Source organism: Epinephelus lanceolatus, chromosome 16 (assembly GCF_041903045.1).
Source record: "Epinephelus lanceolatus isolate andai-2023 chromosome 16, ASM4190304v1, whole genome shotgun sequence".
In the NCBI taxonomy this organism is placed as follows: domain Eukaryota; kingdom Metazoa; phylum Chordata; class Actinopteri; order Perciformes; family Serranidae; genus Epinephelus; species Epinephelus lanceolatus.
In genome coordinates, this window is record NC_135749.1 from 43213657 (window position 1) to 43240513 (window position 26857).

General features: G+C 41.4%; 1 protein-coding gene across 1 annotated transcript in view; it reads left to right on the plus strand.

The window, feature by feature from the left end:
- vars2 (valyl-tRNA synthetase 2, mitochondrial) overlaps nt 1-26857 on the plus strand; it is a 110695-nt gene that overhangs the window by 27097 nt on the left and 56741 nt on the right. Inside the window, exons 10-18 of the mRNA XM_078176127.1 lie at nt 11778-11886; nt 11986-12074; nt 16312-16402; nt 16511-16638; nt 17851-17954; nt 23186-23267; nt 25342-25418; nt 25607-25694; nt 25948-26041. Coding sequence (XP_078032253.1) covers nt 11778-11886; nt 11986-12074; nt 16312-16402; nt 16511-16638; nt 17851-17954; nt 23186-23267; nt 25342-25418; nt 25607-25694; nt 25948-26041 — 862 coding nt within the window. The remainder of the gene's footprint in view (nt 1-11777; nt 11887-11985; nt 12075-16311; nt 16403-16510; nt 16639-17850; nt 17955-23185; nt 23268-25341; nt 25419-25606; nt 25695-25947; nt 26042-26857) is intronic.

A 26857-nucleotide genomic window follows, 5' to 3' on the forward strand; every position in this document is an offset into this window, starting at 1 on the left:
TATCCTCAGAAGCAGAGGTGACTCTTGGTCTTCCTTTCCTGGGTCGGTCCTCATGTGTGCCAGTTTCGTTGTAGCACTTGATGGTTTTTGCGACTCCACTTGGGGACACATTTAAAGTTTTTGCAATTTTCCAGACTGACTGACCTTCATTTCTTAAAGTAATGATGGCCACTCGTTTTTCTTTAGTTAGCTGATTGGTTCTTGCCATAATATGAATTTTAACAGTTGTCCAACAGGGCTGTCGGCTGTGTATTAACCTGACTTCTGCACAACACAACTGATGGTCCCAACCCCATTGATAAAGCAAGAAATTCCACTAATTAACCCTGATAAGGCACACCTGTGAAGTGGAAACCATTTCAGGTGACTACCTCTTGAAGCTCATGGAGAGAATGCCAAGAGTGTGCAAAGCAGTAATCAGAGCAAAGGATGGCTATTTTGAAGAAACTAGAATATAAAACATGTTTTCAGTTATTTCACCTTTTTTTGTACTCCACATGTGTTCATTCATAGTTTTGATGCCTTCAGTGAGAATCTACAATGTAAATAGTCATGGAAATAAAGAAAACGCATTGAATGAGAAGGTGTGTCCAAACTTTTGGCCTGTACTGTATATTGAAAAATACCGCGAGATGTTAGAGGAGCCGATCGGCTTAATCAGCATTGTGTCATCTCCTCTAGTAGTGGCTTGGGTGAAACGGATATTAAGGACCTGTAGAAGTTATGCACTATAGCTTTAACAAAATAAAGAAAGGTTCAGTTGCAGTTTGTACTGTAATGATGGTCAAGTTCAAATTTAAGTTTGGTGAACACAGACTACATTGTTTGTGTTACAGTCATCAGATAGTGTGTTCATTAGTAATAGCCTAATTTTTTCATTTGTATTTCTTATAGTCAGTTTTGCATGTTTCTTTTCCCACTACAATCAATTACACAATTCAACTACAGTTCCTTGTGGCTTGTGTAAATCCCTTCTGCATTGTGTTTACGCCTCCTTTACAGAGGCAGAGAAGTCACAAATTGCGTTAATTCAGTCAATCCAGCAGAACACATAATCAACCCCTGTTTGTTTTTAAACTGCACAAAGGCTGTCACCTTGCATTTAGTGATTAGCTTTTTTCAAGTCCTGTCTACTTTTGATGAAACTATATTTTTAGATTTTCTGTGTCTAAGCAGTTTGTTATACAGCTACAAGTTATGATTTTTACTGAATTTCATCTCCTGTATCAAATTATTTATATCAGTGACTCAATTTTTTTAGTATGTAGACATCACTTGCCAAAAACTACACGGTGTCATTTTTTTTTTTTTTTTCATTCTTAATTAAGCCAAGAGGGGGGCGTCGGTAGAGTAGTGGATAGTGCCAGTGCCCCATGTACAGAGGCATCGCCTCGCTGCAGCGGCCACGGGTTCGAAACCGGCTCGCGGCCCTTTGCTGCATGTCAGTCCCCACTTTCTCTCTGTCTCACCATTTCACTCTCTGTCCTGTCAATAAAGGCCAAAACCCCATATAAATCATCTTAAAAAAAAAAATTAAGCCAAGAGGCTCCCATTGAGATACAAGGTCTCTTCTTCTAGAATGTCCTGGACAAGTCTGCAGGACAATCGACATAATCAGTCCCACTTAAAAAAAACACTATGTCACATAGTAAAACATGTACACATTCACATTCCACCCATGTCAAGGATTATACACAGCAGCAACATGTTTCCTGAGGGGCAGTTTTTAAAAGTATTCAAGGAAGGGAGTGCTTCTAAGATAACAACATTTTGGAGCCCATTCCATGCCCAGAGTGTATAAGTAAAGAAAACAGTTTTACCGAGCTCTGAGCACAACCTGGGGTAATTTACAGTTTTTCCCAATTGTTTGAACACATTTCCTGAAACTATAGCTCAGTTTCTCAAAACTTTTTTTTTTTTTTAAGATTATTTTTTTTTTGGGCTTTTTGCCTTTAATGAACAGGACAGAGTGAAATGGGTTGAGAGAGAGAGTAGGGGTTGACATGCAGCAAAGGGTTGCAAGCCGGAGTCGAACCTGCGACCGCTGCAGCGAGGCATCACCTCTGTACATGGGGCACGTGCAAAATGCAGCAGCAAGGCTTTTAACTGGGTCTAAGAAAAGGGATCACATCACCCCGATTCTATATTCCCTACACTGGCTACCAGTTAATTTTAGGATTCATTTTAAGATCTTAGTACTTACTTTTAGAGCCCTCCATGATCAAGCCCCCTCGTACATCACTGACCTACTGAGACCCTATTCTCCCTCACGTTCACTAAGGTCATCTGATCAGAAACTCCTGATGGTCCCCCGCACCCATTTCAAAAGATGAGGAGATTGTTCTTTCCAGGCCAGTACTCCACACCTTTGGAATGCACTACCTCTGACTCTGCGTAGCATAGAGTCCACTGAAGGTTTTAAGAGAGAACTAAAAACTTATCTTTTTAGACAGGCTTTTTACTGAAGTTGATGTTTTTGGGCCTCTGTGACTTTATCTGTTTTCTGTGCCTTTGTGTGTTTTCTGTGTTGTCTCTGTCTGTATTTTACTGCTTTTTATTATTGCTGTAAAGCACTTTGTGATTTTATCTGTGAAAAGTGCTATAGAAATAAAATTTACTTACTTACTTACTTACTTACTTAGTTAAAACACACACATCAACACATAAAAGTACTGTTTATGTATGTTTTGCCTTCATACGGCTATGATAGATATTCATAGTATAAAACTGTAGAAATTGTTTACTTTTTACTTTTTCTCCTTTTTTCAAAGTTTATGGGGGGTTTGTATCAAAATAGTCTGCCATTTTATGCGACACACAGTAAAGACTGTTGCCATATTGTGATACAATACTGTGAATATATCATATGAATATTGCATGGACACAATCATTGTATCATCATAGGATGCAATGCAAATTTTTTATCCAGTGAGCTCCAATTGGACTAAACTTCCCAGAGTTGTACTGTAAACTCCCGGTTGATACTGCATTATTGTTAGAATTCTGAGAATAAACAAATAATGGTTGCGTTTCCCAGTTTTATTTTTTTATTTATTTTTTATTTGAAGAGGACAGTGCATATTAATGAACAATCCATCGATCTTAAGACTTAAGAGCACAGTTAAGAACATCTTTGGTAAGAAGGGTCGCTAGATGCGTTCTTAATCTTAGGATCGCTCTTTAAGAAGCTCTTAAGAGGAGCTTGCCACTACCGCGGTGCTGAAACTAAATCAATCAATGTCAGGCAAATCGATCACCCACCACTTAATCAGCGCATAAGTCACACACAGCACTGCTACCTAACACACTAATTCCCTGCTGCTCGTGTGTATGTGTTCTAATAATTCTAATGAAAAACTAAGACGATAAATATTTGTTAATGACCTATTTTCATGATGAAAACAAGACTACAACTAAATAAGAAGTAGTCTTGGTAAGAGAATCATAAGGAAATGTATTATATTTAAACAAAAAAACACAGACGCCCTGCTGAGGCTGGTGCCATCTCCCACCACTTCCAGGAAGCTCCCCACTGTGTAAAAACACAGCGCAGACAGGCACTGCACCTCCGGGCTGAGGGCGAAATTGCACTGGGTTGCCCTCCGGATGTGTGGAGACACTAGTTGGTGAGGCATTGTATCTCAGACGGTACTTCATTTGGACAGCCTGGTCTGACAGCACGTCGAGTGGGCTGAAGTGCTGACGCACAAATGCATTTACATATACGGTTTGGCTTCGCTCACGGCGACACTGTTGTTTAGCAGCGAGAATATGCTGTAAAGCAGCCATGGTATCTCACACATGCGTGATGTGGCAACACCTTTATATAGAGTAGCGGGTGGAGCGTCCCTTGATGAGGTTCCAGCTGAGCTCAGTTACACCTGTCAGTTGCCTGATACCTGAATGATCCCTATATGGGATCAGCTCATAAGCCCGAAATCCCGGAGGAGTTGAGGAAGAGATGACGGGGCTGTAGAGTGGGTGTTAAACGGAGGATGAAGAGAAGGAGATTTAAACCCTGCATCCGGTTATCATCACGGGAAACGTAAGATCCTTGGCAAATAAAATGGAGGAACTGGAAGCGCTTGTCAAGACACAGAGGGGTTACAAAGAATGCAGTATAATGTGCTTCACGGAGTCATGGTTGCACAAACAGAAACCGGACTCCAATGTGACCATACCCGGCTTCCACACAGTCCGCCCGGACCGAGACACCACAGCGAGCGACAAAAAGAAAAGAGGGGGACTTGCTGTGTTTAGAAACTCTAAGTGGTGTCATCCTGGGCACATCTCTATCAAGGAGCATGTCTGCAGCCCGAAGATAGAGTTGATTGCCATCGGACTTTGTCCATATTATCTCCCGAGGGAATTTACTGCTGTCATCGCTGTCACTATTTACATTCCCCCTTCCGGGAATGCAGAGGCATCGTGTGACGTCGTCCATGGCGTAACAGCATGCCTACAAACAAGGTACCCTGATGCCTTCATCACCATCACAGGGGATTTTAACCACGTCCCTCTCTCCTCCCCACCTTCCGCCAATTCGTCAACTGCACTACTAGAGAAAACAAAACTTTGGATATGCTGAATGCAAATGTTAAAAATGCCTATAGTTCCACTGCCCTCCCCCCATTAGGCAGGTCAGACCATAATTTAGTACTGCTCACTCCACTATACAGGCCAGTTGTTAAGCAGCAACCAGCCATAACTAGGACAGTGAGGAAATGGTCTCATGACGCCATGGAGTCCCTGCGTGGGGCTCTGGAGGCTACTGACTTGGAATGCCCTCTATGAACCACATGGGGAAGACATAGATAGCATTACCGATTGTGTTTCTGATTATATACATTTCTGTGCTGATACCACTATTCCCACTAAAGTGATCTGATGTTACCCAAATAATAAACCTTGACTTGAAGGCCCTAATAAATGAAAAAAATGAGGGCATTTAGGTCAGGGGACAAAACAGAACTGAAATGTGTACAGAATAAACTAAAATGGAGACTCAGGGAGAGTAAAAACTCCTACAGGCAGAGACTGGAGGAAAAACTACAGAGGAGCGAGGTCAGGGAGTGGGATGAGGAGGATCACTGGGTTCCAGAGGAAAGGTGGGGCTGCGGTTGAGGGAAACATACAGTGGGCTAATGAGCTGAATCAGTTTTACAATAGGTTAGACTCGGGCTCATCCACCAGCAGTCCCCCTACTACTACACTGAGTTCAACCTCTTTGCCCCCCACCAATCCTTGCTGCCTGTCCTACTCGGACCCACCTCTGTCTCTTTCACCCCTATCACTGCCCTGTTTACTGCCAGTGCAGTCCATGACTCATGCCCCACTGGACTATACATCACAGCTAACCAGGTGAAGAGGGAATTTTCAAAACTTAACCAGGGGAAGGCTGCTGGACCGGATGGCATCAGCCCTCATATACTGAAAGCATGTGCCAGTCAGCTGTTTGAAGTACTACAACACCTGTTCAATATGAGCCTGCATTTATAGAGAGTCCCCTCCATCTGGAAAACATCATGGTCCCGGTTCCCAAGAAGTTGCATCCTGTTGCCCTTACTGACTACAGGCTGATTGCACTGACCTCTCATATTATGAATGTTATGGAGAGACTGGTCCTAGCATACCTCAGTCCAAAGGTGTGTTATATACATGCTGCAGAGGGCCTACTCCTTCCTGGACAGACCCAGCACCACAGTGAGGATCATGTTTTTTGATTCCACAAGTGCCTTTAACACAATTCAGCCTGATCTGTTAAAGACCAAACTGGAAACCATGAAGGTGGAGGCTCCTCTGGTCACATGGATTGGGGATTACTTGAAAGGCAGACCGAGGTTGTGAGGCTGCAGAGCTGTGTGTCTGAACGTCTGGTGAGTAACATCGGAGCCCCCCAGGGAACAGTGCTCTCCCCTTTCCTCTTTACCACCTACACATCCGACTTCAATTACAACACAGACTCATGTCACATCCAGAAATTTTCTGATGACACAGCCATTGTCGGGTGTGTGGAGGGTGGACATGATGAGGAGTACAGGGGCCTAGTCGACAGCTTTGTTCAGTGGAGTGAGGAGAACAAGCTGCAGCTCAATGTAGCTAAAACAAAGGAGATGGTGGTGGACTATAGGAGGAACAAGCCCCCATCTTCTCCAGTCCACATAAATGGTCAATCGACATGGCGATTGTGGACAGATACAAGTATTTGGGTGTTGTACTGGACAGCAGGTTGGAATGGTCAGCAAACACGGAGGCTGTCTACAAAAAGGGCCTGAGCCGGCTGTACTTCTTGAGGAGGCTGAGGTCTTTTCATGTAGGCAGTAAAATGCTTAACATGTTTTATCAATCGGTTGTGGCCAGCACTCTAGTCTTTGCTGTGGTGTGTTGGGGTACATGTTTAAAAAAGAAAGATGTAAATAGACTGAACAAAATAATCAAGAAGGTCCAGTCTGCTGTTGGTCTGAACTTATGCACTGTGGAGGAGGTGGTGTCGGACAGACTACTGTCAACATTTCACAAGATCATGTTCAAATAAACACAAGAAGTTTGTGCTCTAGAGAAAGGATCAAAACTCAGTGAATAACCTAAGCCCTATGATAAGCTAATATGGAAAGGCTTAACTATACAGACCAGTGAGCAGTGATAACTAGCATGTCTTTGGGGTCATCGGGTGGGAACCTCCTTTCACCAGTGTTTCGTCTAGTTGGTCCCACAACACCTCCAGGAGGCTAGACAGTGATCTCTGGTCTCCCAGAGACACTCCCCTAATGCCAGGTCTCACTGCTCCCCTCCCCGCACCAACCCAATAACCTCCTTTACCTCACTTACACATGGTTTTCTCAGCCCAAACAGCACTGCCACCTTCAACCAAACCCAGGCTCCGTACATGCGAGCTCCAGGTAGAAACAGGGCTGATACTACCTTTCCTAGCACATCACCATACTCTATTTCACATGCTACAAGTTAAAGGAGCTAAATGAACTTACAGGATCAGCAAACACACTCACCTTGCCGCATGGCCTCAAACAAAATGGATTCCCACACTTAAATAACCTTCCTCTTCCTGGATTTCCTCCTGAGAGGAAGTGGATCTCTCCACCTGATCTCAAGGAGTTATGTGCCCTGCTTAGTAGTTCCCCCTGCTGGCCCCCAACTGACATTATTTCTTCGGTAATAGATAAACTGGCTGGTTCTTGCTGCTTCATCTGACATTTCCCTCACTGTCTTCCTCAAACTCTGTCCCCGCACTCTGAGTTCCCCTAGGAGCAAGACAGCTGATCTTGCTATCAATCCCCTACACCCCACTTCCACTGGACAAATCCTGGTTTTCCATCCTCGCTGCTCAGTCACCCATCCCCTCCATAAAACACTGGACTCATATAAAAGCACATTCAGCAACAGATTCATTCTGCCCCGCTGCTCAAAGGGCCGCCACAGAAAAACATTTTTACCTGCTGGCATACAATACAATGCCTCCCTATAACTGTAAATACTCACCCGCTTTAATCCATTTCACATGCACTTTTAAAATTTTTATTTAGCTTTCATTATGCTTTTATTGTTTTACCTGCGCACTAGCTGGGGGGGTATTTATGTATTTATTGTATTCTCTGTTTCTGTGATATATGTTTTTGTCCTTGTGTCTTGATATTTTTATCAGCTGCTACAACATTTTAATTTCCCTTCGGGGATAAATAAAGCTATCTATCTATCTATCTATCTATCTATCTATCTAATCTATCTAATCTTATCTATCTGATCTTATCTATCTGGATGATACATTTCCAGAGTCTTCTAAAAGGGGTGTGTTTATCACATACAGCTGAGAAAGTGGATTTAAAATAGTCTGAAACTACATCAACATCAGCCATTTGTGAGACAATACCCAGGTCACTGTTAAATAGATTGTGCAAAAAATAAATAAAATGTTTAAATTGTCTCTTATAGATAAAACATTGTTTATAATTTTACTTTCTCTCATGCACACAACTGCACAGTCATCACTAATATCGTTACAAAAAGTTCCAATCAGAGAATGTGATTGCTTGTAAAAATGAGATCCAGTAGTGTAGATTTAGCTAGTTCTTTTTGGTTTAACCAGGTTGGCGATTTCATTAACTGAACCACACAAAGAGAGTCACAGATGTCCTTGAATAAGTCTATGTTGACAATAACCAGTCCCAGGTTAGGTTTCCAAGTAAAACCAATTATAGTGGCTCTCCTTCCATGAAGTTACTGATGTAATGATGCAATGTCAGTAAACTTAATTGACACCTGCTGTAGGCATCGGCTGTAATGCACACTTTGCCACTTCATTTATTGCTTACAATTATTTACAACTTTTCTTGTATCCAGGTAGATCATCAATCACACATATTTGTAGCCTAAACAAATTTTAAGCAGGGTTCCCTTCCCAGGTTAATGAAATATCTGGAAAAGTCATGAAGTTGGAAAACTGTTTTCCAGACCAGGAAAAGGTTTGGAATCTATGAAAGCACATTGCACTCACTGAATTAAGCTGTTTAAGACACCTTAACTCATAATTTGAGAAAAGATCTCATAATTATGGAAAAAAGCAATCATTGGTAGACGCAAGATAAGACAGTGAATGATGGCACTATGGCAATGAATGTGTTTTATCTGTTTTAATGTAGCACATCATGGTTATTAATGACCTATTTTCTTAATTGTGCACATTTTAAGGTTTTTGATTATTTCGGGTTGACTAAGCCTGTGAAATATCTGCCTACATCAACTTTACAACATATCAAAAACCAGGGAGAAATTGAGGCTTTGATATGGAGCTATTGAAGATAATAGCTGCCAAAAAATGTGAATATCAAATATTAAACTTTTGTCACCCCTCTGTCCTGAGATGCCTGCGGAGTGTTGACATGCTAGTATTTATGCCATCCTCATTTTTAAAAGAGATTAATATTTTCCAGTGTTTCATACTGAGGAGATAGGAAAAACAGATTAATTGCAATAGCACTATTATTCACTGTCTTATCTTGTGTATAGCAATGACTACGAGATCCTCATCTTATAATTATGAGATCTTATTTCGTAATTATGAGTTAAAGTGTCTGTTTTTCTGTAGAAAGTTTTGAAAATACATTGTTTTGGCTACTGTTTAAAATATATTCATATTTATCCTAAAACGTCTAAAGTTATGCAAAATGCTGCGCTGCATGACCATTAAAACCTTACTAGTATCACTTGATACATGTTGCGTATGCAGCTAGTTAGCGTTGGAAATGTCTAATGAGCAAGAACAGTTAGCAAGCGCTAACAGTTTAGTCATCTGCAAATGCCTGGGATGTGCATGTTTCATAATGTTTGGCTTTTGAACGACAAATATAATACATGGCTCAAGATAGAGGCAAATCCTAGCTGCTTTGGATGTAGGCTCTGCACTAAAATGTTGATGTTGGCAACATGGAGGAAGCAGCTTTGGTCAGCCATGCTAAAGGGGGAAAAGCATCTGGAAAACCAAAAGGTCAGTCAACAGATTGCCAGTGTCGGCACAGATTTCATGCCTGCCGTAGCCACACAAGATAACGTTACCACTTTGTGTCTACTCTATGTGTAGACACAAAGGCATTCCATTTCATATTCCATACTACATGTTTGCTGCAGTTTCTGTCTGAGGGTATAGCATACCAGAGTAAGAGCCTAAATATTGCACCTGAGGATTGCTACATAGGCCTTCCTATAATAAATGACTTAAGTCAAGTTGTGGAAATGGGGAAAAACATGATGGAAAAGTTATGGAAAAGTTTTACAATTCATCTGTAAAAATGTGTGGGAACCCTGTTTAAGGTAGTGCCACACTACCTGCAGACGCCATTGGCATGGCCAAAAAACTGTTTGTTTCCCCTGGCATTTACCACACCTGGCTGCAATTACCTTTCCTGTATGAATGCAGTGTTGTTACTGCCACACAGCGTACAGAAAGTGTATTACACTAAAATTAAACACAAAAGCAAACATGGATAAATGGTTCTTACTCTCTGGCTGCTACTTATTTTGGCAGGCAGACACTACAGTTCTAAATGATGAAAAAGAGCCAATTAACACACATAATGTTCTTAGGGTCAAAGGTAACCTGTACACACAATCATGCTGCATCCTTTTTCCGCTGTTAGGGTCCAACGGACAGAGGGATGTCGTATGCTGTAAAGCCCTCTGAGGCAAATTGTGATTTGTGATATTGGGCTTTATAAATAAAACTGAAAATTGAAATTGAAAGGCAGTGTAGAATCACAGGGTGGTGTGGCTTCACTAGTTAAAGTGTACCCTTATAAATGGCTCTCACACCAATTCTCAGTCCAATTGTGAAGAAAATGAAAAAAGGAAAGTGGCCACTTCACTTGAAGCCTAAGGTGGGCAGTAACATGAGACTACAATGTGTGGCATATATGTGTGAGCCATTTTGAAAGAATAATGTAATTCCTCTGACTTCAGTGCAGTTTTCTTTGCTGATGGACTGAATGCAAGAGCATCCCTTCCCCTTGTTTTAACCCAGTTGCAAAACAGTGATGTCAAACAATTTTAACTAAAGCTCCAATGACTAGCTTGTCCCGGAGCTTTCAGCTGCATCTCATGGTCTTGCACAGCAGAGGGAATTTACCCAATTGTAGGGACCGATATGGATTTTTTAGGGCTGATGCCGATACTGATTTTTTTTCCATCACCCTTAGCCGATGACCGATTATGGACTGCTGATTTTCTTGAGCCGATATTTGGGGCCGATACTGCTTTTGCTCCCTCAATTTACATAAAAAAAATGACACAATGATAACAAATATTACAGGTCTCAAGTTTAAAATAAGAAACATTTATTGAACAGTAAAAAATACTAAAACAAGATGGAAAGTTGAGGTTGAACAGGTAGAATATTATTATCATTATTATTATTTTTATTATTATTATACATTCAAATAAAGAGTTCAGTGCTCTTAAATCTTCCAGTAATGTCTTTATAAAATAAAAAAATTTTTAAGCTGAGGCATAAATAAAACAACAACTACTGTACACAGTAGGATTCAACAGCTTTGTTCATTAACCACATACTTTAAAATGAAAAAAAGTGCCAGGGAAAAATAAATCCGCAAACCCACGCGCATATCGGCCGATGCCGATACAAGTTAAAAACTCAAAAATCGGCCCGATATATTGGCCGGCTGATGTATTGGTCTATCCTTACCCAGTTGTACCCAGTTCTCATCACATGACCTTCAGACAGAATGGATCTAATGTGATAACAAGTGGTTGTCTGTGGTGGGGCATGACCTTCTGTACACAACTGAGCAAACTCCATCTGCTGAGAGAGGCCAACCACGAGATGTGGTTGAAAGCTCTGCAAAAAGCAAATAAGGGGATCTTGATTCGTGATATTTTTGTCACACCACTGTCTCCACAGTCAAGACTTGACTTTCACGCTGAAGTCATGTCCTTCATTTTGACAGAGGAGAAATCTTAAACCCATAATGTGTTGCAGACGGGTGAACATGGTCCATCTCTAGTGCTACAGAAGATGATGCCTTTAAAACATGTCTGGTTTCGTTAACAGCAGGATGAGGTGGAGGTGTTTCCTTGCACCCCTCATTAAACGAACATGATATTCACACTTTGATGCAGCTCTTACCATTTCTCTTATTTTGTCCACCTGTTTTGTTTAGACAGGATCATCATTCATTTTGTTCTGTGTTTATTTGTTGTAATACAGTTGTAGAGAATTATACATGTTCACCATTTTGTGGATTTGCTGTCAGGTTTACTCAATGGAGCTTTCTGAGCAGACCATGTTGCCTGTTCCTGGTTATGATAACAAGGTGGAGTTTGGAACCATGTTGACCTTTGCATACCCTATAGAAGGCCATGGTGAGTATTTGTGACTGTCTGGTAATATGATACATGTGCTGGTGCTTGTTCTGTTTCATGTTATACATAATATGATTTCCTTTCTCCCCTGTATTTTAGATGGAGAGGTGGTAGTGTCCACCACCCGTCCTGAGACTATGCTAGGAGATGTGGCCATAGCTGTTCACCCAGATGATCCTCGATATCAGGCTAGTACCAACTTTTGATATAAGTTGTAATTAGAGTGAGGCAGTCTTGGACAGCTCTCCCTCATTTCATGCTGAGCAGCTGGTGCACAGGGGACTTGTGTGAACTTGTTTGCCCTCAGCTCCTGCCTACTACTGGGGGAAGAGGTGTGAGCCATTGGGAGTTAACCATACACTTGATGTACATACAGTACAATATGGAAAATCAAACCAGTGCGCCAAAAGCATTAGAAATGCTTCAGAGAGTTTTACCTTTAAGGAAAATTCAGGCTTTTTGTGTCTTACTTGTCTTTTATGTAGTTGTAGCCATCCTTGCTATCAGTAATGGCACCAGTGAACTGACTAAGTTAATGATTGAGATCTGGGAACTCTGTGCCTTTGCTTAAGTAAGGCAGTCAAATGATCAGACTGTTTGGAAACAAACCTTAAGCTATCACAAACTTCCTTGGAAGAGAAAATGAAGGCAAACTAAAATTATTACTTAAAAAAGTATTGAAATCATCAATCCAATTTACAGACCAGCAAGTCTTCCAATTTATAAAACCGCGTAAATAATTTCTTCCTACCCTCAAATATGACCCACAGGAGTGTTTTCTACAAAAGCGCCCCTACTGTCATATCTAACCGAGAAAATCGGTCTTCTTTCTAAACACATTATGAACTTTTGTGAAAATGGTCACAAATGGTCATCAAAACTCTTTGGTTAGTTTTAGAAAAAAAAAATGGTTGGGGTCAAAATAAGTAAGTTTGTTACTAATATTATGCAAAGTATAACATATGTCATGCGATATATGATTCATACGTCACCTCACCTGACATACTAGGTAACGTAGTTAAAATAAATACTCTGCATCCAATACCCCTACTACTATACTATTTAGTATATTAGGAAAATATTTAGCATGTCCCAATACATAGTGTGTCAAATGCAGTGTGACAGAAATACCAGGATGTTCTACTGCATGCGGTCACATTATGTGGTATGCAAGCTATAGGGCTGCAGCGATATGCCGGTTTTAAGGTATACCGTGATATAAAAGTTGATGGTTATCATACCATGTACATTTGCTCATCTACGATATCTATATCTATATCTATATATATCTATATATATATATGTATATATATATGTGTGTGTGTATATATATATATATATATATATATATATATATATATATATATATATATATATATATATATATATATATATGTATGTATATATACAGTCAGGTCCATAATTATTTGGACAATGATACAGTTGTCGTCATTTTGGCTCTGTACACCACCACAATGGGTTTTAAATGAAACAATGAATACCTGCTTAAAGTGCAGACTCTCAGCTTTCATTTAAGGCTTTTTTCAAAAATGTAGTATGAACCGTGTAGGAATTACAACCATTTCTTCACACAGTCCCCCGACTTTAAGGGCTCATAGGTATTTGGACAAACTAACATAATCATCAATTAAACAGTCAGTTTTAAGACTTGGTTGCAATCCTTTACAGTCAATGACTGCCTGAAGTGTTGGACACATAGGCATCATCAGATGCTGGGCTTCTTCCCTGGTGATGCTCTGCCAGCCCTTTACTGCAGCCGTCTGCACTTCCTGCTTGTGTTTTGGGTGTTTTACCCTCAGTTTTGGCTTCAGCAAGAGAAACGCATGCTCAGTTGGATTCAGGTCAGATGATATGACTTGGCCGTTGCAGAACATTCCACTTCTTTGCCTTAAAAATGTCTTTGGTTGCTTTTGCAATATGCTTCAGGTCAATGTCCAACTGCACTGTGAAGCATCATCCAATGAGTTTTGAAGCATTTAATTGAATCTGAGTAGATAATGGTGCCCCAAACACTTCAGCTTTCATCCTGCTGCTCTTGTAAGCAAGACAAGACTTCACTAGAATAAATACAGAGGGTTTATCACAAGATGCAAACCATTGGTTAGCCTTAAAAATGGAAGGCCAGATTGGAGTTTGTCAAAAACCATCTAAAAAGCCTGTACAGTTGTGGAACAGCATACTATGGACAGATAAAACAAAGATCAACTACCAGAATGATGGGAAGACAAGAGAAGGAAGAAGGGAAGGAACTGCTCATGATCCAAAGCACACCACCTCATCAGTGAAGCATGGTGGAGGTACTGTTATGTCATGGCCATGTATGGCTGCCAGTGGAACTGGTTCTCTTGTATTTATTGATGATGTGACTGCTGACAAGAGCAGCAGGATGAAAGCTGAAGTGTTTGGGGCACCATTATCTGCTCAGATTCAACCAAATGCTTCAAAACTCATTGGACGATGCTTCACAGTGCAGATGGACATTGACCTTAAGCATACTGCAAAAGCAACCAAAGACATTTTTAAGGCAAAGAAGTGGAATGTTCTGCAACGGCCAAGTCATATCATCTGACCTGAATCCAATTGAGCATGCGTTTCTCTTGCTGAAGCCAAAACTGAGGGCAAAACATCCAAAACACAAGCAGGAAGTGCAGACGGCTACAGTAAAGGGCTGGCAGAGCATCACCAGGGAAGAAACCCAGCATCTGATGATGCCTATGTGTCCAACACTTCAGGCAGTCATTGACTGTAAAGGATTTGCAACCAAGTATTAAAACTGACTGTTTAATTGATGATTATGTTAGTTTGTCCAAATACTTATGAGCCCTTAAAGTCGGGGGACTGTGTGAAGAAATGGTTGTAATTCCTACACGGTTCATACTACATTTTTGAAAAAAGCCTTAAATGAAAGCTGAGAGTCTGCACTTTAAGCACGTATTCATTGTTTCATTTAAAATCCATTGTGGTGGTGTAAAGAGCCAAAATGACGACAACTGTATCATTGTCCAAATAATTATGGACCTGACTGTATATGTATATATACATACATGTAGTCCCGAGTCATTGCATATATCACCTAAAAAACAAATAATGCTGTTACTCCAAGGAGAGGATGAAATGGGCCTTCCTCCAATTAACAGGCCCATGTTAATAAAAATCGGTGTGAATGTATGCCACTTGCAGGAGATCCTACATTGTGATTCTCCTGCAGTGAATTCAACTGACTGGACATTGACACACCTGTCTATGTAAGGCCTTACAGCTGACATCAGATATCAGAGCAAAAAACAGTGATGAGGTGGAAGGAACTGCCCACAGAGTTCAGAGACATGATCGTGCCGAGGCACAGATCTGGGGAAGGCCATAAAAAAGTCTGCTGCATTTAGGGTTAGAACACACTGGCTTCCATAATTCTTAAATGGAACAAGTTTAGAACAACTAGGACTATTCCTAAAGCTGGCTGCATGGCCAAACTGAGCAGTCAGGGCAGAAGAGCCTTGAGTAAGAGAGGTAACCAAAAACCCTTTGCTCACTGTGGCTGAGCTCCAGAGATCCTGTGTGGAGATGGGGATGGAGAAACTCCCAGAGGCACAACCATCACTGCAATGCTCCATTGATCAGGGCTTTGTGGCAGAATGGGAAGCCTCTCCTCAGTGAAAGACACAGCAAAGAACCCAACGGACTCATACTGTGAGAAATAAGATTGTCTGGTCTGACTAAGCCAATATTGAACTGTTTGGCCTCAATCTCAAGTGAAGGAGCAAAATATGGAGATTTCCTTGATGAAAACCTGCTTCAGATTTCTCAGGAACTCAGACGGGGCCCAAGGTTGACCCACCAACAAGACACTGACCCTAAGCACACAGCCAAGACAATGCAGGTGCGGCTTAGGGACAACTCTGTGAATATTCTTGAGTGGCCTAGCCAAAGCCCAGACTTTCTTTACCCAATGGAACATCTCTGGGGAGACCTAAAAATGGCCATCCATCAACAGTCTCCATCCAACCTGCCAGAACTTGAGAGGATCTTCAGAGAAGAATGACAGAAAACCCAAATTCAGGTGTGCAAAATCTTCTCGAGACTGTAATTGCTGCCAAAGGTGCTTCAACTGATTATGGTGTAAAGGGTCTGACTGAATGCATGTCAGTGTGATATTTCAGTTCCTTTTCTTTTCTTTTAATGAATCTAAAAAAGTTTCTACAACAATCAGAAATAATAAAGGGACAGCTATCACAATGTAAATGGCATAACAGCTGATATATTTCTGTTGTTTCATGGTATATAGGTATGTTGCCCAACCCTGCAAGATGCCAACCAAATGCACACCAGATCTGAATAGTATTAACAAATGATAACTGAATACATGACCTTTGCTCATATCTTTCCATTCTGTTCACTCTGTTCCAGGCTGTTCATGGGAAGCAGTGCAGACACCCCTTCACCAACAGACTCCTGCCCATCATCACTGATTCAATGGTGGACATGGAGCTAGGAACTGGTGACAGCAACACTCCCCCTCAGTCCTCTCTGACACAGTCTCCTGAAAAACGCAACATAAAAGAACAAAAGCTACCGCTGATCACTTCCCTGTGTTTGTGTTTTGTAGGTGCAGTGAAGGTGACCCCTGCTCATGACCATACTGACTTCTTGCTGTCACAGAAACACTCATTGCCACGCCTCACTGTGATTGGAGGAGATGGGACCATGACACCCCCCTGTGGACAGTGGCTGGAGGTGCATGAACACCACTGTTATCATCCGAAAACTTTGTATTCCTGTGTGAAATGTTGAAGAAATATAATTAATCTGGATCTGTCAGCTGTCTCAGGTCGCAGTCGACAAAATACGGTACCTTCTAAAGCATAGATAGATAGATAGATAGATAGATAGATAGATATTTTAAATAGTTGAGGATTAAAATACTCAGTAGAGGCTAAGGGCTTATTTAATTGTGGTGCTCTATTGCAGTACAAGGTGGCAGATTGAATATGGAAGTGTCAAGGTTGAATGGCATTAAATCTAAAAAAAACATCTGGCATTTATATAGCTACAAATGATTAGACAACCTGAGATATTGAGATCTGACTTATAACTTCTCAGCTGGGTTTATTTTAAGCAAGACAGGCAGTGCATTCCATTGCCATGTGGCTGCATATGAAAAAGTAGTTTGGCCAACAAATGTTTTAAATCTAAGATTTGTAAGACTGCCTCTAGTGTTGTAGGAGTGGCTGTTTTTTACTAGATTAAAGTATTCAGATAGATAGGGAGGTGCAGATTTACACACAGTCTTAATTTGTAGAACCCTTCTATCCATACATTTTTTTAATGAACTTTATTTAGATTTGTGTGCGCAGACAGCTTTAAACAACTCTTATTAGCTTATATGGTGCAGTCTGTAATTTGTTTTTTAAACTTTTAAAGCCATTTATTCCCCTGATAAAACATTTTCCAGGATACAACCCAGGCAGTTTACTAAAGATTTTGAAGAAATTGACATCTGCCCAGTCCTTTGTGTGAAATCAGATGGATTTCTCAATTGAAATTGTGAGCCAAAAAGGATAACCTCTGTCTGTCCTGCCTGAAGGGAATGTTTGATTGTCTGAGAGCCACCTTGCAACTTTTTGGACCTCTGCGCTCAAGGTGTCTTCCACAATTACCTTTTCTTTGTGGGATACTGGTAATGCAGCATAATCAGCATATTAAAAAAAAACACAAGAAGAGGTCAAATTAATATCATTGATTTATAATGAAAACAATTGTGGCCCTAAAACACTCTGTAGGACACCAGAAAGTAATGTTTTTTTCGGACTGGATAACGTCTAATTGATGTCAACCCTTTGAAATCTGTCTGTAAGATAGGTAGGACCTCAGGCAGTGATAGAAAAAAAGCAGGGCTGATGAATGCTCGTCCCGTTATCATTTTTTTGTAATTTTGTCTCCATCAAGGGAGTGAAGCGTTTCGATGCCAGACAGCTCGTTGTAGATGCCCTGGTTGAGAAGCGGCTGTTTAGAGGAAAGAAGAATCACGCCATGAGTCTACCTATTTGCAGGTAGAGGAGAACACAAACACACCAACAGACTCATTCTGACTCTCAGTGTGTGCATACATCTCTGCTTCTGTTAATACAAAGGGCTATTTCAACAGCTGTTTTTCAGCTCACAGTAAAAAAAAGCTCTTTCATAAAAGACAACACAGGTTAATTTAAAAAAAAAAAAAAAAAAAAGAACTTCAATACAGAGAAAATATAAGATTGCTTTTAACTGTACACAACATTGCCCATCCAGTCTGGAAGTTTGTAGCCTTTTTTCCTGTACGTAATGCGCGACAGCAGCAGCAGTGTGTACTCTCCTGTTTGTGAGCCGATGTTTTTTGTGCAAACTGAATAAGATAAGATAAAATAAGATTAGACTGAGGGCAGCACGGTGGTGTTGTGGTTAGCACTGTTGCCTCACAGCAAGAGCAGGGTGTCCGCGGAGTCTAAAAAAGTCTAAAAATAGACATTTTCAATTTTAGGCCTAAAAAAGTCTAAAATACAGAGATATTTTGCACTGTAAGTCTAAAATCTCATTTGGGTAATTTAAGACCTAGCTTACAGTGCAAAATATCGATGTAGGATAAATGTAAAAATTATTATTCTTGCGTCCATTTCCCGTCCATTACCCACGCCGTTCAGTTTTTTTTGTTACGGTGGCTTATGGTCCTTGTAGTTCTGTTAGCGGAACTCACTGTTAGCGGAATGCACAATAAAACTACAGATGTGAAGCGGAAGTGCGTAGTCGTCACAGGATATTGGAGCGAGGCGCGAATAGTTGTCAAGTAATGTACCCGAGACGAATGGCAGCTGGACAAAACACAAGAAATGGGCAAGTGCAGATTTAATAATTGCTGGCTCGAACGACAGGATTTTGCAGACTGGCTCAAACGTGTTCCTGACGATGATACTGAGGCATACTGCACGTTGTGCAAAAGAGCACTGAAGCTCGGGACCCTGGGAGTGAAGGCACTCGATTCCCACGTTAAATCCAATACACACCAGGCCTCTCTGAAAGCAGCATGTGAGTCTCGTGGAATTGCCCAGTTCTATCCGGTGGCAGGCACATCCACAAATGATGCTTCAAATGATATACGCGACCTAATGGGCTCGACACAAACGATGAAGGCAGAAGTTCTGTGGGCATTGAACACCGTGGCGAAACACCAGTCGTACAGAGCTAACGACAACATCGGGGAACTGTTCAAAGTAATGTTTCCCGACTCGACGATTGCCAAAACATTCCAGTGCGGAAGAGACAAGACCGCCTATATCATCCGATTTGGAGTGGCCGAGTTCGTCAAAAAGGATCTAATCGCAAAGGTGTCCGGGCCATTTGTGATCATGTTTGACGAAAGTTTCAACTGTGCAACAAAAAAGAAACAACTGGACCTTCACGTATGGTACTGGGATGACGGCCAGGTACACTCCAGGTACCTTGGGTCACAGTTGATGGGCCATGCCACAGCAAATGACTTGATGAAGGAGGTCAAAGTAAGTAGTGTTTTTATATTAGAATAATTTATGTAAGCTGCACATAACTATTGCCCACCATAATTTATTTATATACTCTGAACATATGTCTACCCACCTTTTCTAGCTGTAAATAACTGCATTAAATCTGTAAATACTATATTAATCTGTACATACTGCATTTTATCTGTACATATATTCGTGGTGTGATTTGTGGGGGGGGGGGAGCGGAGGGCAAGGCTGGGAGCAAAATGGCCCAGCTCCTCTCTAAATCAAATGCTCTGAGGAGGGCTGCTAAAGACAAACTCTCCCAGCTTAAGAATCTGGAGACCGAAATTGCTACCAAAAGTACAGAGCTAAGAAGCATGTAGTGCTGCGCACTACACACACACACACACAATCACTCTTGGGCTCTCTCTCGTTCTCCCCATCTCAATATATAAAATGTGTATAAATGTGGTTTGTTTCAATGTTCAATGTTCAGCATTTGAAGTAGAGAGGCATTATTTTGAAAAAAAATAACTGAAAATGTTGCGTGCTGTAGTCTCTTGGCTCCGTGTTTGTTTCAATGACAATAAATGTTGTCATTTGAATGCAATCTGGGTCTGTTTTTTCTTATTTTTAATACTTCGTGAAGGTCTTAAATTTAATCCACGATGGTCTGAAAAAGGTATAAAATAGTCTAAAATTGCACTTGTTCCAACCTGCAGACACCCTGAAGAGGGTTCCCGGTTCGATCGCGGGTGTGGGAGCCCTTCTGTACGGAGTTTGCATGTTCTCCCCGTGTCAGCGTGGGTCCTCTCCAGGCACTCCGGCTTCCTCCCGCAGTCCAAAGACATGCAGATTGGGGATTAGGTTAATTGATAACTCTAAATTGTCTGTAGGTGTGAATGTGAGCGTGAATGGTTGTCTGTCTCTATGTGTCAGCCCTGCGATAGTCTGGCGACCAGTCCAGGGTGTACCCTGCCTCTCGCCCAATGTCAGCTGGGATAGGCTCCAGCCCCCCCACGACCCTCAAGAGGATGAAGCGGTTAGAAGATGGATGGGATAGAAGACAAGATTGGTCTTTATTGTCTCTCAAGAGAAATTCATCTTGGGCATACGAAAAAAAGTACCGGCATCTCACATCAACAAGCAGATTACAGTCACACTTGGCTCTTTACATAAACATAAAACACAGAATACACAGAACACAGAATATTCCACGTGCTCCGTTCAGCTGGACTGCTGCAGGAACTCATGTTACCTAGAGTGTCTCTGAACTTTACTGCCTCTGTAAATGTCATAGAAAATACCTTATTAAAAGTGTATCATACATTTAATCTACAGTACTGATAATATTACAGGTAACTATAGGTATATTTCAAAATACTGTAATCAGGTTAGAAATTACATAAAATAAATAGTGTGTAGTAAAAAGTGTGTTGAGCTCACTTAAGTTGTAAAATATTTTACTGGGGTTGTAGTGATAATTAGTGCTCAGCACATTGTTCTCTAACTGTTATGCCACCAGATGGATGAAGATGACAGAAATATTAACAGTCACCTCAGTCACCGTCAGTTTCCCTGTAAGCCTTGGATTTCACCTCTCAGGCTACCTATATGCTCTCCTGCCTTGTTGGTGAGGGTTGTTGGTGCTCTGTTTAGACTGAAAGGAATACCTGCAGACACTAGCCAGGGTTGAAAGGTACTACCACACTCTCTGCATGTTTTTCGGATTTTAAAAAATCTGTATTTTTAATTACAGTCAGTTTTCTCAGACACTTAAATAGAACATAAATCAAAGATAAGACAACATAGAGTTCCCTGAAGATGTGGCTACAGTATTATCTATCATCTCTTACATTATGCGATTCCGTCCCTTTACAACAAAAGTTAACAGCCACAACTGTCTGGGTGCTTAGTTTATATTCCAAATGTACTCAACAGGCTAAAGGAAGGGATGGTTCGCCCAGGGCATAAAACTAGCCAGGACCACCTCTGCTTTGTACACACATACAGTACAGGCCAAAAGTTTGGACACACCTTCTCATTCAATGCGTTTTCTTTATTTTCATGACTATTTACATTGTAGATTCTCACTGAAGGCATCAAAACTATGAATGAACACATGTGGAGTTATGTACTTAACAAAAAAAAGGTGAAATAACTGAAAACATGTTTTATATTCTAGTTCTTGGCATTCTGTCGATGAGCTTCAAGAGGTAGTCACCTGAAATGGTTTTCCAACAGTCTTGAAGGAGTTCCCAGAGGTGTTTAGCACTTGTTGGCCCCTTTGCCTTCACTCTGCGGTCCAGCTCACCCCAAACCATCTCGATTGGGTTCAGGTCCGGTGACTGTGGAGGCCAGGTCATCTGCCGCAGCACTCCATCACTCTCCTTCTTGGTCAAATAGCCCTTACACAGCCTGGAGGTGTGTTTGGGGTCATTGTCCTGTTGAAAAATAAATGATGGTCCAACTAAACGCAAACCGGATGGGATGGCATGTCGCTGCAGGATGCTGCGGTAGCCATGCTGGTTCAGTGTGCCTTCAATTTTGAATAAATCCCCAACAGTGTCACCAGCAAAACACCCCCACACCATCACACCTCCTCCTCCATGCTTCACAGTGGGAACCAGGCATGTGGAATCCATCCGTTCACCTTTTCTGCGTCTCACAAAGACACGGCGCTTGGAACCAAAGATCTCAAATTTGGACTCATCAGACCAAAGCACAGATTTCCACTGGTCTAATGTCCATTCCTTGTGTTTCTTGGCCCAAACAAATCTCTTCTGCTTGTTGCCTCTCCTTAGCAGTGGTTTCCTAGCAGCTATTTGACCATGAAGGCCTGATTGGCGCAGTCTCCTCTTAACAGTTGTTCTAGAGATGGGTCTGCTGCTAGAACTCTGTGTGGCATTCATCTGGTCTCTGATCTGAGCTGCTGTTAACTTGCGATTTCTGAGGCTGGTGACTCGGATGAACTTATCCTCAGAAGCAGAGGTGACTCTTGGTCTTCCTTTCCTGGGTCGGTCCTCATGTGTGCCAGTTTGGTTGTAGCGCTTGATGGTTTTTGCGACTCCACTTGGGGACACATTTAAAGTTTTTGCAATTTTCCGGACTGACTGACCTTCATTTCTTAAAGTAATGATGGCCACTCGTTTTTCTTTAGTTAGCTGATTGGTTCTTGCCATAATATGAATTTTAACAGTTGTCCAATAGGGCTGTCGGCTGTGTATTAACCTGACTTCTGCACAACACAACTGATGGTCCCAACCCCATTGATAAAGCAAGAAATTCCACTAATTAACCCTGATAAGGCACACCTGTGAAGTGGAAACCATTTCAGGTGACTACCTCTTGAAGCTCATGGAGAGAATGCCAAGAGTGTGCAAAGCAGTAATCAGAGCAAAGGATGGCTATTTTGAAGAAACTAGAATATAAAACATGTTTTCAGTTATTTCACCTTTTTTTGTTAAGTACATAACTCCACATGTGTTCATTCATAGTTTTGATGCCTTCAGTGAGAATCTACAATGTAAATAGTCATGAAAATAAAGAAAACGCATTGAATGAGAAGGTGTGTCCAAACTTTTGGCCTGTACTGTACACACAGTATGTACATGTGGAGTCTCAGATATGCAGCCCTAAAGGTATTTCCAGCAGATTCACAAGAAGCTTCCTCTTACTTACCTTCATTCTACTGACACAAGACAATAGAAGCTTTGCTGTAATGTATTTCTATGTTTGTGGTTTCTTTCTTTCCTATGTCTTTCTTCTCTCCTTTGTCCATCTCTCAGCCGATCAGGAGACGTCATTGAACCTCTTCTAAAGAAGCAGTGGTTTGTTTGCTGCGATGAAATGGCTAAAAAAGCTATACAGGTAAGTTGGTGGAAAGGTTGAGAATTAGGTCAAATTTTTATTTTATTTTTTTCAGTGGCATCATTCACATGTTTTCAAGTAACCATGTCAGGCCCTATTCATATAAACATAGAGTAATCAAGTGATGTCATCTCATCCTTTCACTCTTTGAAAATATTTATGAAACACTCAAATGTGACTATTTCTTTCCCTTGCATAGAAACACCAGCTACACTTGTAGTATTTAGAACAACTTAATTGCAAGACCAATGTGTTTCAGCTGTGGCCTTCATCTACAGTTGCAATCAAAATTATTCAACCCCCATTGCATATTAGGTCTATTGGCAAAATGTACAATTTTTCAGCTGTTTGCAATAAACAAAGTAGACAAGAACAGTTGAAATAGTTTAATAAAACTAATATTACCATGGGTTTTATCCAAATTCAACACAAAATGCTACTTTTAATCACTACTGCAGTCTCAAAATTATTCAACCCCCTGTCTCAAGCACACCTGATGCAACTAATCAAAATTATTCAACCCCCTGTTTCAAGCACACCTAGTGCAACTAATCAAGGGCTTCATTAGTTCAGGTGTGCTTGAGACAGAACACATAAATACCTCAACTGGCTAGGTGTTTGTTAAGAGTGACATTTGATTGCATGTTAGAAATATGGCTAAGTCAAAAGAATTGTCCTAAAAGTTCAGAGAAGAAATCATTGCCTTGCACAAACAAGGAAAAGGATACAAAACAATAGCAAAAGCTCTGAATGTTCCTAGAGATACAGTTGGAAGCATAGTTCGCAAGTTCAAAGTTAAAGGAACAGTGGCTACACTACCTGGACGTGGCAGAAAGAGGAAACTATCAGCGGCTGCCACCAGATTCCTGAGGAGGCAAGTGGTCAAAAACCCTCGAGTGACTGCAAAACACCTGCAGCAAGACTTGGTGGCAGCAGGCACTGAGGTTTCAGTTTGCACAATAAGGCGCATACTAAACACCGAAGGGCTCCATGCCCGGACTCCAAGACGTACACCACTACTGACCCAAAAGCACAAGAAAAGTCGGCTCCAATATGCTCAAAACCATATAAATAAGCCACAGAAGTTTTGGAATTCTGTTCTGTGAAGTGATGAAACAAAACTGGAACTTTTCGGGCCTATGGAACAGCGGTGTGTCTGGAGGAAGAAGAATGAAGCATATGCTGAAAAGAACACCCTGCCTACAGTGAAGCATGGCGGTGGCTCAGTGATGCTCTGGGGCTGCTTTGCTGCCTCTGGCACTGGAAACCTGCAGCGTGTGGAGGGCACGATGGATTCAGTCAAGTATCAGGAAATCTTAGGTAAAAACGTCATGTCTTCTGTGAGGAAGCTGAAGCTTGAGCGTCATTGGACCTTCCAACAGGATAATGATCCCAAGCATACCTCAAAGTCCACCAAGGCTTGGTTTCAGAAGAAGAAATGGAAGATTCTAGAGTGGCCGTCACAGTCGCCTGACTTGAACCCCATAGAAAATCTCTGGTGGGATTTGAAGAAGGCGGTTGCAAAACGCACACCCAAGAATATTACTGAACTGGAGGCCATTGCCCATGAGGAATGGGCTAAGATTCCTCAGGAACGCTGTCTGAAGCTGGTGTCTGGCTATGCATCACGTTTGCAGCAGGTCATAACAGCAAAAGGGTGCTCTACTAAGTACTGAAGATGCTTGTCATGAAGGGGTTGAATAATTTTGAGACTGCAGTAGTCATTAAAAGTAGCATTTTGTGTTGAATTTGGATCAAAACCCTTATAATATTAGTTTCATTGAACTACTTAAACAGTTCTTGTGTAATTTGTTTATTGCAAACAGCAGAGAAATTGTATATTTTGCCAATAGGCCTAATATGCAATGGGAGTTGAATAATTTTGATTGCAACTGTAGGTTGTCACACAAGCTGAAACGTGTTAGTCTTGCAATAAAGTTTTTTTAAATACTACAAGTGTGGCTGGAGTTTCTATGCCTTTGATCTATCTCTCTTCTCCATGCATTTTGGAAGTAGGTTAAGATGCTTCAGAAAACCTCAGTCCTGCTTTGATTATTATTTCTTTTCCTGTCAGGCTGTGGAGGACGGACAGTTGGAAATCATCCCTCACTACTATACGAAGACATGGAAGAACTGGCTGTCTAACATCAGGTCGGCTGCTCTGACCTTCAACTTGGACAAAATGCATGTATTTGAACAGTGGTGTGAGGAGAAACAATGTTGGTGTGCGTTGTTGTTACTGGTGTCATATGTGCATGAAATGACACCACACTGGTGATGAATGAGCTCTCTTTTCACTGTATAGGGTTGTCAACAATATACCTCTGTTTGCTTCACAGTGATTGGTGCATTTCCAGGCAGCTTTGGTGGGGTCATCAGATCCCTGCTTACCAAGTGGAACTTCCTAAGTCTACTGACAAACAGGAGGTTGGGTTTGCGGATATGTGAATGTTTTAAGGATAGCACTACTTTCAAAATGTTCATGTGTTGTCCTGTGATGGACTGGCAGAACTCGTTTAGGCTCCTCATTTAATGTAACCTTGACTAAAAAAATCAATTTAGAAATGGATGGGTGGTTGGATTAATGGGTTAACTGGCAGATGTGCTCCCCACATTGTATATCAACGTCAGTCTGTCCCAGACTGTGGTGTAAATGTCTCTCTCTGTATGTGTGTGTTAGGAACAGTGGGTTTGGGGAAGGAGCGAAGACGAGGCCCGACAAAGAGCCGCTGTCAAATACGGAGTGAAGCCAGAAGACATTACTTTGACTCAAGGTGAGTAGCCTCTGTCTTACCCCTTAACTCTGCTGTATCAGCTGATAAAAACCCTACTGTATATCAGCCATAACACTAACAAAGTGAAAAGCTCATTCATCAAGCAATGTTTGGGTTTTTTTTTTTATTTTACATATTGCTCCTAGCGCTGCTACTGCTGATATTATTGCTTTTGCAATTCTACTACTGTTGCTGTACTACGACTAGCTGTACCAGAGCCCAAACAATGCTTTGGTACAGCTGTACCAGAGCCCAAACAATGCTTTGGTACAGCTGATACATAGATCATTTTAGCTTAATACAGATAGATCAGTGTAACACACGTACTGGCCGATAACATCTTCAGTCAGCCGTCGATTTTATCTGTTGCCTTGTGGCTGGCCTCCTGCTCTGCTCTCCCGCTGCTTGCCTCCTGCTCTGATATTCAGCAATTCACCTGTCCAGCACCCAGCCAGGGCCACAGACTGTAAAAATGATGGAGGTATCAATCGTGACATCTACCATTGGTTTACGGATTCCGGATGCCTTGAGTTTGGCATTCCGGCCATCTTGGACTTTTGGAGCAAGAAGTGACCATATTTGGGTGAGGCTGGTGCTGTGGAGGAGCAAGGGTGGATCTGACTGAGAGGTCGAGGGCACTATCAGCAGACACCCTGTCACTCAAAACGGCCCAGCCCTTAATTATGCATAACTTAAAGCCTAAGTTGTGAAAAAATTCACCCCCTGTACAGTTGTCTTGTATGTTGAAATTAGCTATAGAGACCAAAATTGTTTTTTGTACCAGGCTGTAAACATGTTAATTTCTGCTGTAAAGTT